Source organism: Pelodiscus sinensis, chromosome 8, assembly GCF_049634645.1.
Source record: "Pelodiscus sinensis isolate JC-2024 chromosome 8, ASM4963464v1, whole genome shotgun sequence".
NCBI classification, from domain to species: domain Eukaryota; kingdom Metazoa; phylum Chordata; order Testudines; family Trionychidae; genus Pelodiscus; species Pelodiscus sinensis.
Genome location: NC_134718.1, coordinates 18,414,911 through 18,430,368, shown reverse-complemented (window position 1 = coordinate 18,430,368; position 15,458 = coordinate 18,414,911). Strand labels below are relative to the sequence as shown.

Here is a 15,458-nt window from a genome sequence, read left to right as displayed (position 1 = left end):
TTTTCAACAGATCCCCCTCTAGACAGCCGCTTTTTGCGGACAACGTGCTGAGTCGGCAAACCGCGGCGGCCATTTTTCTGCAAATTAGGCACGAGATATTTAAATCCCTGCCTCATTTGCAATGTCGACCTGCCTAATCTGCATCCCTTTGCAGACAGAGGGATTCAATCTAGACATACCTTAAATGCACATACACTAATCCACATGTAAGTGCCAGATTTTAGTGTTCCCATGTAGAGGTTGTGTGTGTACACTAGGGATGTAAAAGATGAACCAGTTGGTTAACCCAGAAGTCTCACCCTTAGTGGCGGGCCCAGCTGGCCCTTCCCTGTCCTTTCACCCCATGCAACCGACTGGTTCCTGGGAAACTGGCTGTAGAGCTCATAGCAAAGCCTCACTAGGAGTGACTGCCAGCCCTGCTCCCGGGAAGGCTTGCTGTGGGCTCTGCATTATAAAGTTTAAATAAACTTTATACTGGAGAGCCCACAGCATGTATCCTTGTAACCTCTAGGAGTTTTAGTTGTTAGACAGTTATATTTTTAAACACATTTTTACATCCCTAATGCACACAAATAAGGTGTTATATGAAAGTATCTGAATTTGGGCACCTACATAGCTGCAGCCACTCTTTTGACAATCTGGTTTTACAGAATAAGTAGAATAAGGCAAAACATATGCCATGAAAAATGTTCTTCAGTGAAATGTATCTATTTTTGAGGTCGTCTGACATTTAATGTTTCTTAAAAACAGCATGATCAAGAAGATGGAGTAAGCATATGCCTGGGAACCTTAATCCCATTTATTCCATGGGCTGTCCTAATAAAAATTTATCTCTTATCCCAGTGTAATGGTAGGATTTTGCAAATTGCACTCAGCTCTTCTAAATTAAAGTAAAAAGTTTGCCAGTGTGAAGACCCCATAAATCTAAGCTGCAAATAATTCTGCTGTTTACTATAATCAACCTGAAGCTCATCACCTGAACTGTAACAAACGTGGGGTGCTGCAACAATTGTTATGGAGGTGCTAAGGGCCATTAAACCAAACTATAAACCCTGTAGGTGATGGAAACCACTTATGAGCTGAGATAAACCCCGTGGGCATGATTTTTCTTCATTACAGTCCTTCAATGCTGCTGTTTGGAATTCTTCAAAGAGTTTCTCAATCCAGGAGCATAAGAGAGAGAATACATAATTGCAAATCAGAGGCTTTTGGGACCCTCCAAATTTGAAAATTAGAAAAATAAATGAATAGATTATTATCTTCAACCTACACCTGGAAAAGGACTTGTTTCAGAAATTAGATCTATTTTTCTCTCTGCCTTGTAAAGGGCAAGTGCTTGGTCCCACTTAAAAAAGGTGGGTAACCAGTTCTTATAATTCATGTCAATCCCTAAATTTTATTTCTAATTCTGCTCTGATTTAAATCAATAGCAAAATACCCACTTATTTCAATGAGACGAGGATAATCTTCTTTGTAGGCACTAGGCAAATGGACCATGAATCTCATTTTTAGATCCCTGAAACAATCAATCCTAGCTACATACAATTTTCCTCCAGTTGGTCACACTCAAAACTAGAGATTGATTAGGATTCCTGTTTGGTTAGTTCTCCCAACCAAAGGGACTGATTCCATATAAGTGCCAATGCTAAAGATACACTGACAGCAGGCTCTTTTTTCCTCATTACATTTGTTTTTAAAGCAGTTATGATAATGCTAGTGATAGGAGCTGCACTGCAGTCTTCATCATAGTAACTGCAAAGGCTAAAGAATCTCACATTCTTCTTTCTGTGGCTTTAAGGAAGCATCCCTTGGAGTGGTATGGAAGCTGACTAATCTCTTGATTTCTTAATTTGCTGCTCTTGGTGTCTGTAAAGTAGCTCACAGCTGTGCTTTTTTTTAGAGGTACGGGCCAGTCCTACACATCAACACCAGTCCCCCAAGGTACTGCTCCTTCCGCAGGCTACAGTGAAAGTCCAGTTCCTGCTCCAAAACCAAGAGTTGTCACTACTGCTAGCATAAGGCCCTCCGTCTACCAGCCAGGTAAGGTGATCTCAAAGAGGTGAAAGGGTCCATACCAATATCCAGTACCGGTAGCTTTTTATGCAGAAAATGCAAGGCCTGTTTGCACACAAAGGACCATATTTTGTTGGTCATATTAGAAGTAGTGAATTTGTTCTGCCTGATTTCAAACCCACTCTAACATTGTGATTTCTGTATTATGTTGGGTTTCCATTCTGCTTATAAGGGATTGTCAAAGAAAAGGGCCTTAGGGAAGGAGAAAGGAGGAGGGACAAGGCTAACAAGAAACAGTGACCTAAATTTCCCAGTATCATGCAAGCTGTGCACCTAATAAGGAACTTAAGGGAACTAAAGTGCACTTGAACATTGATAATAGGGTTTAATATGCTAGGCCCCCTGTAGACTTAAATATGTAAGTGAAACAAAGGAGAGATGTCTTAATCTATGACACTCTGATTAATGGTGAGAATATAGTTGCAAAATTGATAAGACTATAAATTGAGTTTCTCACACTTCGTTCCATGTGTAAAGAATTATGTTTATTGCAAAGCATTTTTGTTTGCAATTATTTCCTCCCCATTCCCTACAAATTTCATTCTAATATTGTTTAATATTAATTGTTTAATATTCATGCATTACAAGTAGAACAAATTAACCACAAAACTCCAAAACCAACCATAACTAAATATGTTTAGCCCCAATTGAACAAATTCAACACTATATAAACATAATTACCAATAAAATCCTACTGATATCCATCCCGGTAATACATGCTTATTTCAGTTAACACACTTATTGTCCTTTTGTCAAGTGAACTTCAAGGAAGATTTACATCTTCCAGAAATAAGAAAAAAAAGAAAAGTCTGCCTAATATGCCTATAAATCCCAAGAGTCCTCCAGTGTCCTCATCCATTCTAATGTTCTGAGAGAGAAGAGAAGGTGTCTTCAATTAAGAGGGAAGAGGGGCAAAAGGCTCTCCTGGGGAGGTATAGAAACAATATAACCCAGCTAATACCCGACATATTTTAGACTATTTGAGAAACTATTTCATCTTTGGTCTCAATATCATTAACAATAAAGCTTTAAACTTCTACTAATTTTGTTCTTTATTACATATGTCAGTCCATATTCGCTCACCATAGGATAGGAATAACTTCTGTTGAAGCCAGTGAGAGTTACTGTTGTCTCCTCAAATAAGAAAAAGATCCCCCATCGCTTGCTTAAAGAATGAGTGAATCTATTCCCATAATAGGGATGAGAGGACCGAGAAGAAACCTAAAAACATCTCTGAGAAATCTGATGAGAGGCTGGGACCTAATCCTATGAACCCTGAGGACCCAGGACTCCCATTAATGTAAATGAGTTTCAGAAGCCATTGCTGGTGTGGGTGGGCCCTAAATTAGGTGTACAAATGGGCAGAGGGATGCCTTTATTTTCTATTGGCACTGCATACTTATGTTGCAGTTCTGCAACTAACTGTGTTTGTGCAGCATTGCCCCAACTGCAGACTTAAAATGTGAACTTTGAAATTCGGGCCTGTGTGTGTGTCTGCCACTTTTTATGCACCCATTTCAAATCTTCATCTTGTCTATGTATATTATTCCCTGGGTACTATAGAAGCAGAGGGTCCCCCTGAAGGCAGGAGGAATTCAGAGCCAACCTTCAGAATTTTCATTAGCTGTTAGTGGAAAAAAGAGTAAAACGCAAATTGTGGGTTTTTTAATATCTGATTCATAACCCCAGATAGTATGTGGGGGGGCCCATTCACGGGTCTGCAGCCAGAGGTCACACTGGTGATGGATGCCTCAGACGCAAGGAAGGTGTGAACCTGAGCAATGTGGGCATGCAAGGCTTAAGGTCCGCTCTGGAGATGGGTTGTATCCCCGTGTGAGAACTCAGGGAGGTTCAGCTGACTTGCCACATGCTCCCGCTGTAGTTGAAGGGCAGGCATGTGCTGGTGAGGATGGTCAGTTACCATGGCAATGTTTCATACCACAGGACAGGGTGGCACTCGTTCTTCTCCCCTGGGGTTAGGAGGCCATTGCCCTGTGGGACCTCTGCACCTCCCATGATATCCACCTGCTGGCCTCATACCTACTGGGGAGCAGAATGACCTTGTGGATCACCTCAGCCAGCCCTTTCAGTCCCACGAGTGGTCTCTTCGAGCAGATGTCACTCTCTCCATCTTCTGTGAATGGGGTCGTCCCAAGGTGGACCTGTTTATGACCTGTCTAAACCGGAAGTGCAAACAATTCTGCTCCTTCCAGGAGTATGGCAGGGGCTCACTCTCAGATGCTTTTCGCCTGATGTGAACAGAGCAGTTGCTCTACGCATTCCCCTGGTGCCACTAATTCCCAGGGTCCTCCTCAGAATTCAACAGGACAAAGCAGCAGTCATCTTGATCATGCTGGCATGGTGAGGCAACATTGGTTCACTATATTCAGGGTGGGACCAGGCCAAATAACACTTCCCCTGGCTCCAGACCTGCTGACCCAGGAGTTCGGCAGGCTATGCCACTGGGCTGAACTGCCTCTAGCTCCAGAGTATGGACTCAGGCAGGGAGGTTCTAACGGGTAGTCATAAGTCTTCCACCAGAGCGACACAGCTAGCTAAATACTACAGGTTCTCCCTGGGGTGCCTCACTAGGATATGTCCCCCTGCAACAGCCTCGGTCCCGCTGCTCCTAGACTGCCTCCTTTACTGAAAGCAGCAGGTTTTGGCCATCTCCTCTATTAAGCTATCTCTACCTTCCATCTGGGGTCTTGGCCGACATCTATTAAGTGACTGAACCAGCTCTACCCTCAGATGCAACAGCCTTTGCCCTCTTGGGACCTAGTTACAAAGGTAAGTAACAAATCTCTCCAGCTAGAACCCCTTTTGACAAGTGAGCTTTGTGGTTCTCTATAAAAGCCACTAGGTGGCAGGAAATGCCTAATTCTTTCCCTTTCATCTTTAATTTTCAAGAGTAGATCAGTGCATGCCTGTAAAGAGCATCTCTAGGCCAATCTTTTATTCTACAAACCAGTGAGGTAATTGAGAGCAGTAAAAGGTAAAGGAGATCTTTCCTTTTAGCTCCTGTGATCACATGGGATTACTTTCACATGTGTAAAGTCATTCACGTGTGCGTGCAGGACTGAGGTTGTAAACGTTCAGGGCAGGAACGGTAATTTGCTGTGTGTGAGCAGGGCTGGATTATGAAAAGAGCATTAGGGGCTGTCGCCCAAGGCTTCGGGTTCAGGGGCCCTGGGGATGCAGCCACTAAAGCTGCTGCGTGCTGTATTCCTGTCAGGCTCTGTCTGGTCAGGGGAGGGTGGTTCTGTGCACTGCTATTCCTCTTGAACCCCCCTTTCCCCACTGGAGCTGTGTCACCGTGAGCTCAAGGAAGTTCTTTGTCCCTGTGCTTGCTTGCAGGCTTTACCCACACCGCTCTCCCTTGCTGGGAGTGTCAGGGACAGTGCCTGCAAGTGCAGGGTAGCACAGAGCCCCTGTTTCACCCTCTTTCCCCTGCCAAGTAGGGGCTGTGCCAGGTAGTGCCTCAATCCCCTTCCCTCTCCTGCACTCCACTTCCCACCCAGTTTACACACCTCCAGCCCACTCCTCCACCCTTCCTCCTCCTCAGATGCTGCCAGCCCACCTGAGCCCACTCTTCCACCCTCTCTCCCTCCCTGACACTATATCCTCACCCCCAGCCTGCTCCTGCCCTGCCCAGACCCACTGCCAAGCAGCACCCTCCCCTACACTGAGCCCTTCATTTTGTTCCCACCCCTGAGCCTAGTGGGGCATCACAAAATCTACTAGCCCCAGTCCCTAGACGAGTTAATTTGGCCCTCTGTGTAATGTGAGGATTGTGTCAAGCAAGTTCATTGGAGCAGGCTCTCTCTTTCATCAAATGTTTGCACAGTACCTCGGACAATGGTTACTACTAATAATGAATTGTGTTTTCTACCAGAAAACTACAAAAAACACCAAAACCCCCTCACAGTGGTAACTGCATTTGTTAGTGGTGTTCTAAATTCAGAGTGCGCAGAACAAATGCATAGTGCACAAACCAATGGAAAGGGAGTAAAAGTATCTGACCCTAATAAGAGACGCTGTGCTCTACTATTTTGGAATCTAGTCTTTTTTCTTAGAAAATTGTTTGTTGGGCCTAACTGGGACCTGGAAGGTGAATCAGAAGATGAGAATAGGCTAAATCCTGTAGAGGCAAGGACTCAACTTCTCCCGATAATGGTCGTATGGGTAGTTTCCCTAGTTCATGGAATCATAGAAGACTAGTGTTGGAAGAGACCTCAGGAGTCATTGAGTCCAACCCCCTGCCCAAAGCAGGACCAACCCCAACTAAATCATCCCAGCCAGGGCTTTGTCAAGCTGGGACTGAATAACCTCTAGGGATGGAGATTCCACCACCTCCCAAGAGAACCCATTCCAGTGCTTCACCACCTTCCTAGTGAAATATGGTGGGATTCCATACATCAAAGACAATAGCAAAGCATATCCTTTCTTTTGTGCAGTGGAGAGGTGCGAGATGTTTACAAGTTGAATGATTGAGTTGCTTTTTTTAACGTGATATGGTTTAATTGGTCAGTCTGTTTGAACATACAAAATGTAAAATTCACAGAGTGTGCCATCTAATACTTCTTTTAATGGCATCAAGAGTTGGAAATCTGAAGGCTAGTAAAATAAATAAAAAGCAAAAATGAATTTGTAAAACTACAAAGTAACATTCTAGGTGAGCAACATTCCAGATGAGCCAGGAAGATGTTTGAAACCATGTATAAGATCAGTATCCTATTCCTTCCTGATGAGAATAGTTGGAATCCTAAAGCTGGTGAAATCATTCATAGCAAATAGGGTTGACACTCTGATAAAAGTCAAAACAGTCAAAAAGTTAATCCCAACTTCTTTATATGTAGGGAAATATTTTTGTACTGAATCCTTGACCTTAAGATGAAATGATGAATGACTGAAAAGTTATAGTTATCTGGCAAGAACTCAAAACAGGGTGTGGACACTCATGACCAATGTTCCCTCTAATTTTTTCCATCTATGTGCAGAATAAAGTTTGCTACGTGCATCGAGGCAAATGTGAACCATCAGCAGAACACATGCTGCTGGCTGTGGAAGGTTGTGGGTTATTCTGTCAGTCAGCTGGGTGGCATTTGAATCTCTGCTGGGTGGCCTCCCTTACAGGGGACACTGCTCATGAATCATTTTGCACTAGTTCTCCAACCAATGTATTTCAGTGATTGTGACATGATTCCGTTTGTTGCTTTATTTTTAATGGCAAGTGGATGGAATAGAAAATCCAGAGTGAAATACCCTTCCCTTTTCCAATTCATTTTAAATAAGTGACCCTGATGAGAGCTGAACCCAGATCCTAGAGGGTAAAAAGGGAAACATTATGCTCACCACCAAGCTAGACCACTCTAACGGGTATTTTTAATGGCTTCTAAAATAAGACCTACAGTCAGTTATGTCACAGTTACATGCATGTGCTGTTGAGATAAAGCTGACTGAAAAAAATGTACTGAAGTATTGGAGTGTGCTGTCTGAATATTTGCAAAACTTGAGATGATATCAGGTCATCTGAGCCATAAATTGTTCTGTCATGCTTTACATGAAAATTGACTTGTAGGGAAAAAATTAATCCATAAAACTGAGTGAGCTAGATATCACTATATTTAATTACAGAACCCCATAGGTAGAAGCCTGCAAATCTGCAGATATCTACATTATATCCATGGGTATCCATATCCCTAGAGGTAGAAAGGGATATCCACAGCTCATTTTTGCAGATACAGATGTGGATACAAATTTTATATCTCGAACCGTGCAATTTTGTGGAAATCTACTTTACATCCACGGGTATCTGCATCTTTGGATGTGGACGTGGACATACATGGCTACAGATGCATATGCAGATACAAAATTTTGTATCCACGCAGGGCGGCACCCATAGCTCAGAGCCTTTTGAACTCATCAATTAGATATTGCCGTCTAATTTTTACTGTCTTAATACCATAGTAGTAATTAGCAACAGTTTCAGGGCTTAAAGAGACTGAATATAAACTCATTATTCTGAGATCTTGAAATGCTGGATACAATTCCAAGATGAAATAAAGAAGCCTAAAGCTAAGGTGGGATGCATGATTATGAAATGTCTGAGGAGAACATTTTAGAGGTGATCTCTTAGAATCCTTTTTGAACTCAGTTATAAGAGAAACAGATACTGTTAGCGTGGTCTCAGTAGAATGGTGTACACACAGGTCAAGCACCTGTAATTCTCAATAATCACTGAGTATTAGAAATATACTTGTCATACACATGGGAGGCAGTGGGCAGAGGGAGGAGTGCTGAGCAGCACTTAATCCTCTCAAAACTTTATTTTCTATAGAGACCTGTGTTATAGTCCAAACTTTTTTCTGCCTCAATTAGGGTACAGTTCCCCCTACTCTGCACTGTGTAGGGTGCTCTGCATTCCTCTCAGTGCCTTGAGCCCCCACCATATCATATTATAAACAGTGTGGCCTAGAGTATAAAGCAGCATTTCCCAAACTATGGGCCGCGGCCCGGTACCGGGCCGTGGGAAAAAAATACCGGGCCTCAGCATGGCTGGTGACTGCCGGCAGGGCCGGCCTCAGGCCAATTCGGGCCCCGCGCCCCTGAACCCGGAAGTGCCAGCTGGGTCTCTCCCCCGGTTCTGCCTGGCGCGGGCCCTCCCACGTGTCCTCCCACCCCACCCCCAGAGCGTCCCCGCCGTGCGCGGCTCCTCCTCACCGCCTGCTGCTGCCCATGTGCGGCGTTGCACGTGGGCGGGGAGCACGCCCAGGCTTGACGTGACGTCATGGCCCGAGATTTTAAAAGTCTTTGGAGGCACGTGGCAGGGCCACGCTGGCTCTGGCGGCTTCTGGCCATGAAATGTGGAAGGCAGAAGGTAGGGAACGGGCTTGGGCGGAGGCGAGGAGGAGGAGGCGGCAGCGGTGGGCTTGCGCGGAGGGGGAGGAGTGGAAGGAGAAGGGGCTTGGGCGGGGAAGGCACCAAGGGACAGGGTGCAGGAGGGAGAGACAAATGTCAGGGGGCCAAGTGCAGACAATGAGCGAAAGGGCAGGAGTGGAGGTGTCAGTGGGAGGGGGGACAGGGTGATGCTGGGAGAGGAGAGGAGAGGGGAAGGGCATTGGGGGCTGGAGGGGAAGATGCTGGGAGAAGGCTTGAAAGAAGGGGTGGGCATGAGAGAGGTGGGGATGGAGCAAGTCATGTGTGAGGGCACAGAGGGGCAGGAGGGGATGCGGCAGAGAGTGCAGACAGGGTGGGTATCAGGGAAAGAGGACAAAGGGGGAGGGGCAGTAAGGGAAGGGGGAGGCACCAGGAGAGTGCAGGGCTAAGGGAAGGTGCAGGTGCCAGGGGATTCTGGGGTGAGGAGGAGGGGAGAGCTGGCCACCAGAAGCAGCACTGGATGGGGGAATCAGGGCAGGCTGGGGAGACTGGGAGGCCGGTGGAAGCAGGGCTGCCGGGAGGTGCGAGGTTGGGGGCAGGGAGCTGGCCGGGGAAGATGGGGGCGGGGAGAAGAAGCGGCCTCTGGAAGGAGGGCTGGATGCAGGCAGTGGGGCTGGCCAAGGGAGATTGGGAGGAGAAGTGGACCTGGCTGCCCGGGAGGGGTTGAGGGAAGTGGGGCTGACCAGTGGCACAGCGGGGGGAGCAGGAGGGAGGAATGAATCGGCCTGCAGGGAGTGGGACTGACCTGGCCATATATAGATCTTGGGATGCTGCCCCTGTTCCCCCCTCCCCCCCCCCGCATGAGTTAGTCCAGCCTGGGGATTCTATTGTTGCCCCACACACACTCCCCCTTGAGTAGCTGCGAACTGGCTGGCTGGTAGACACACTCATGCAGCCTGAGCACATTTACCAGCCAGGCAGTTCGAAACTACAAACTGATACATCTAGTAATAATACAACTTACCTACTGAGAAAATACCAGACATGTTATATGTCTGGTATTTTCTCAGTTTGTTTTTTATGTGTTTATATTTTTGGGCTGCAAAAAGCAGTATTGGAAAAAAAAGGGTTCCAACTAAAGTAAAAAGTTTGGGAAACCCTGGTCTAAGCAGTTTTCTGTCTGTCTTTAGTCCATTTATCCAATCCATATTCCTTAACTTGCTGGCAAGAATATTGTGGGCGACCATATCAAAAGCTTTGCTAAAGCTGGCACTGGGGGTTTTGGGAGGACCAGAAACAACTTATTTGAATATTCATCATTTGATTAATGAATATGCAAATATGCAAATGAACATTACTGGTCCTCCAAAAGTTCATGAATGGATTTACTGGTCCCCGTGTCAAAAAGTTTGGGAACCCCTGGTATAGAGCACTGGAGTGCGACTCAGCAGGCCTCTGTTCCATTCCCTACTCTGAACTTGCATTCTGCGTGACCTTGCATGAGTTGTTTCACTGCTCTGTGCCTCAGCTTCCCCATCTGTAAAATGGTTGTAGCCTGATCTCCTTTGTAAAGCTCTTTTTGAGGTCAGCTGATGAAAGCATTCTATAAGAGCTAATTATTGGTATAGACTTATATTTTAATACACTCTCAATGCTCCATGCTATGTCATCACAACCATTATCTTCCTGAGGAACAGAGCTTACTTTGGAGTTATTGCTGATTGGTTATTTTTTTGTTTCTCTTCAAAAGCAGAGCATGCCACATCTACAGAAACCTTGGCCCTGCCAGAGTGAGAGGTTAGGACTCTTGTCACCCTTCCAGGCATTTCTGCTCTTCTAGAAAACCTTTAGCCAGTCTTATTTAAAACAAACACACACAAACCATCACTCATGGGAAATCCGCCTAGTCCTTACTAGCACAGCACCTGACTCCATTTAAACATACTAATTCCATAGTTACAGCTGTAAGTGAAGAGAGCTGAGACAAGGCCCTGAGGATGGGAGGCTGACTTGGGACTTGGGGGCAGAAGGTAGCGTGTAACTGGGTCAAGGAGCTGAGTGTGGATGCAGGGGCTGGAAATACTAGAACTAGGTCAAGGATAGGCTGCAGGAGCCAAGAGAAGAAGGGCTAAGACTTTTGGAATGTAGACAGGAAGAACGAATTTTATGGTGAGAGTCTCCTCAGAACCCATCATAGAATCCAGGAATAGATTCCTGAGTGGCAGAGCCCCTTTGCAGTCAGTAAATAGCTGTGCAATCTACTTGTAAAATATTTTCCTCTTCGCACTGCAGAGGCTGGCCCTCTGACAGGATGACAGCTTACTACAGCTGTCAGTCATTCTGTTAGCTCGAAGAGCAGCTTTCTCTCCTATGGTCCTGGTCCTGTTGATTAAACACATGACAGTCAGTGTATCTGCACATTGTGGAACTTCTGCGTTTTTAAGTTTCCTTTTTTTAAATTGCATGGAAAAAAATTAGAAAATATTCAGATTGCAAAAACAAGCATGCAATAGTTATGAAATGCCAATTCGTATTCAAGTTGCCTGTTCAATACAATATTTTATTAGTCTGCTGTTTCAAGGATCAATGTAGCCCATGATCAATCTCAGGCTGTAACTTAATTTACCGGGGAGTGTTAGGCCTTAAATTACCAGAGAGTTAATAATGTAAGAGAAGAGGGAAAACATGGATCTGGTATTGTTAAAGAAAACTACTTGCACTGATATTGCCAATAAAAAAAGCAAGAATGGAAGGAGTCTAGTTTGTTTAAGGTCTTTTATTTTTGTAGGGGAAAAGGGTCATTGTTGATGACTATTTTACTCCCACTACAGAGGCTATTGAAGCATCCAAGTCTGTGTCTCTGAACATAGCATCAACACCCTGCACAATTGTGACATTCTCCAAAACCAGCTGAGTTTCAGTGAAGAAATATAGCTGCCTTGTGGCTCAGTAAAGAATTGGGAGATGTCCTGCAATGCTCACAACTGGTCTGCCAATGAAGAATAGGGGAGTTAATTGCTGCCAGTCGATCAGATCTAAATAATTCATTAGAAGAATGAGTTGACATGAGGAAGAACCAGAAACAAGTCAGAGGAGGGGGCATTTCAGAAATCTAGAAACGTTCCAAAGCTTTTCATAGTAGGGGATGTAAAATAGGAGCCAGAATGCAGCATGACTAGGGAGGTGAAATACTTTCCCTTTCAGACAAAGTGCTCCCCGCAGCTGCTGCTCTTATAGGTACACTCTGCACTGTACTAGAGCTGCAGGGTTTCCTTGTTGAAAGACGGAGAATTTGCCCAGAGAACGGTTCTTTGGAAATATCAAGATTTTGTTGAAACAAAAGAAAAATCTAGTATCTATCCAAAGAAGTAAGGGACAGTTTGTGTTATAACACTTTTCATGAAAAACGAAGTCGATATGGCATGTCTGTCTGACTCTGGCACTGAGCTCTGTAGGCTAAAATACTGAAGTCATTGTACCTTCATTGTACCTTCAGTGGGGAACTTACCAACAAAAATGGTGCCAGTAATTGTTGGAAGCATCGCCACAGAGAGGGCTCTGGCAAGTTCTGGCATTTTAGTGCAGCCCTTTGTCTCCTTGCCCATTGCCAGAGCCTCATTTGCTGTCTTTCTTTCATTCTGTCTGTACTTCATCCCCTACCGTCTCTGGTCTGTCAATGTATTTAACTGCGACAGGGGGATCAAGAGGAGCACTTCACATCCTCACAGGACATGCCCTCTCTGAGAAATGATGCTTCCTTGTTGGGGGAAATAGAAGAGGTTTATCAGCAGTGAAAGCTCCAGGAAGAGAAGGGCTCCTGAGAATTAGCTTCAGGGACAAGTATTGGCAGGAAGTTTGTCATACTGGGATTGTTGGTCTTGAAGCATGTCCTCTTGCAGTAGAGGTCATTACTAGCAGGGCATGGGACCATGAGTACGGAGCACATAGAGCTGTTTGTTTTCTCTATTCCTCAAGTTGACTTCCTCCTGCATCCTCCAAACCAAAAATGCTGTATGTTCCCCAATGACTGTTCACTCTCCTCTAAGGATGGCTGTGGACCCCACAAACTCCTTTGCTGTTCAGCTTTTCTTCTCTCTCCTTTGAGAGATGTCTCTGGGGGTGCTCCACTCAGGTCCAGGTATGTTTTAGCACCTTTGATAAGGGATTTTCTCAGCAGTACCCCTCCACTCCCAGACCATGCATATGGTTCTACGTGCCTCATGAACTGCCAGTGTATCAATAGCATGCACACAGTCCAAGATCTCCAAGGGTATGTCTACACTACAAAGTTAGTTCGAACTAACGGACGTTAGTTCGAACTAACTTTCATAGGCGCTACACTAGCGCTCCGCTAGTTCGAATTTAATTCGAACTAGCGGAGCGCTTAGTTCGAACTAGGTGAACCTCATTTTACGAGGATTAAGCCTAGTTCGAACTAGCTAGTTCGAATTAAGGGCTGTGTAGACCCTTAATTCGAACTAGTGGGAGGCTAAGGCTTCCCAGGTTTCCCTGGTGGCCACTCTGGCCAACACCAGGGAAACTCTATGCCCCCTCCCGGCCCCGGACCCCTTAAAGGGGCACGGGCTGGCTACGGTGCCCGTGCCAGGTGCAAGCCTGCCAGCACCCAGCCAGCAGACCCTGCACCTGACACGGATCGAGCCAGCCACCCAATGCCCCCCAGCCCTCCCCCTCTTCCCGGGACCAGGCTGGCGGCTCCTGGGAGCTTGCCCTGGACCGCAAGAGGCGGGCACCCGCCTGGGCTAGTGTGGACATCGTGGACCTTGTCCACGATCTCCGCACTAGGCACAGGAAAGTGGCCGGCTTGGGCAGGAGAGCTGCCAGCCTGGCCACCCAGGACCAGGTGTGCATGAAAATCAAGGGGGTTCACTGAGACCCCCGACCCTGAGCCCTGAGCTTACAATGGCCGTCCTGGGTCAGACCAAAGGTCCATCTAGCCCAGTAGCCTGTCTGCCGACAGCGGCCAACCCTAGGAACCCTGGAGGGGATGGACCGGAGACAGTGACCAAGCCATTTGTCTCGTGCCATCCCTCTCCAGCCTTCCACAAACTTTGGGCAGGGACACCACTCCTACCCCCTGGCTAATACCACTCCATGGACCCAACCTCCATGACTTGATCTCACTTCCCTTTAAACTCTGTTCTAGTTGTAGCCTTCACAGCCTCCTGCAGCAAGGAGTTCCACAGGTTGACTCTTTGCTTTGTGAAGAACAACTTTCTGTTACTAGTTTGAAGCCTGCTACCCATTCCTTTCCTTTGGTGTCCTCTAGTCCTTCTTTATGGGAACTAATGAAGAACTTTTCTGTATGCACCCTCTCCACCCAACTCCTGCTTTTAGAGACCTCTATCCTGTCCCCCCCTCCGTCTCCTCTTTTCTAAGCTGAGAAGTCCCAGTCTCTTTAGCCTCTCTTCATATGGGACCTGTTCCCAACCCCTGATCATTTTAGTTGCCCTCCCCTCTCCCAGCCTCTCTCTTCCCCTCTCCCACCTCCTTTTCCCAGTCTCCCCCAGTTTTGTTCAATAAAGTCAGATTCCATTTTTGAACACAATTGTCCTTTATTTTGTACATCAAGAAAAGGGGCTAGGGAAGGGTAAGTGGAAGGAGGTGAGGGAGGAATGGGGCACAAGCCCCCGATGGGGAGGACTGGGCTGGCTCTGCGGGCTTCTGGGGGTGGAAGCTCTCCTGCAGCCCCCCAATTGCCCCCTCTCCCCAGATGGCAGCCTGCGGCAAGTGCAGCCGGGCTGATGGCCGAGTGCTGTGATGTGCCCAGTGTGGGCACTCCGGGCACTCCAAGCCAGGACTGGTTTTCAAGCGGGGCACCCCTGAGAACTGTCTGTCCGGGGTGGGGGTCGGGTCCCTTTAAGCACAGCCCTCGGCTAGCCTGAGACAGCAGCTCCACGCTCTAAGTCCTCCTCTGATGCCCTGCCCTTCTTTAGTTTGGAAAAAAGAAGATTAAGGGGGGACATGATAGCAGTTTTCAAATATCTAAAAGGGTGTCACAAGGAGGAAGGAGAAAATTTGTTCCTCTTGGTTTCTGAGGACAGGACAAGGAGTAATGGGCTTAAAGTGCAGCAGGGGAGGTTTAGATTGGACATTAGGAAAAAACTCCTAACTGTCAGGGTGGTCAAATATTGGAATAAATTGCCAAGGGAGGTGGTGGAATCTCCCTCTCTGGAGATATTTAAGAACAGGTTAGATAGACATCTGTCAGGGATTGTGTAGACGGAGCGTGGTCCTGCCTTGAGGGCGGGGGGCTGGACTCGATGACCTCTTGAGGTCCCTTCCAGTCCTATTATTCTATGATTCTATGATTCTATGATCCTTAAGCTCTGTTCAGGGTTCACTTAATGTGGCCATGCTAGTTCGAATTAGCAAAACGCTAATTCGAACTAGCTTTTAGTTCTAGACGCGTTAGTTCGAATTAGCGCTGTAGTGTAGACATACCCCAATTGCTTCTGTGCCATCCCTGGCCAGAGACAGATACAGCA

At 46.3% G+C, this 15,458-nt stretch overlaps 1 protein-coding gene across 1 annotated transcript in view; it reads left to right on the top strand.

The window, feature by feature from the left end:
- LDB3 (LIM domain binding 3) overlaps window positions 1–15,458 on the top strand; it is a 229,399-nt gene that overhangs the window by 179,559 nt on the left and 34,382 nt on the right. Inside the window, exon 14 of the mRNA XM_075934832.1 lies at window positions 1,901–2,040. Within this exon, the coding sequence (XP_075790947.1) occupies window positions 1,901–2,040 (140 nt within the window). The remainder of the gene's footprint in view (window positions 1–1,900; window positions 2,041–15,458) is intronic.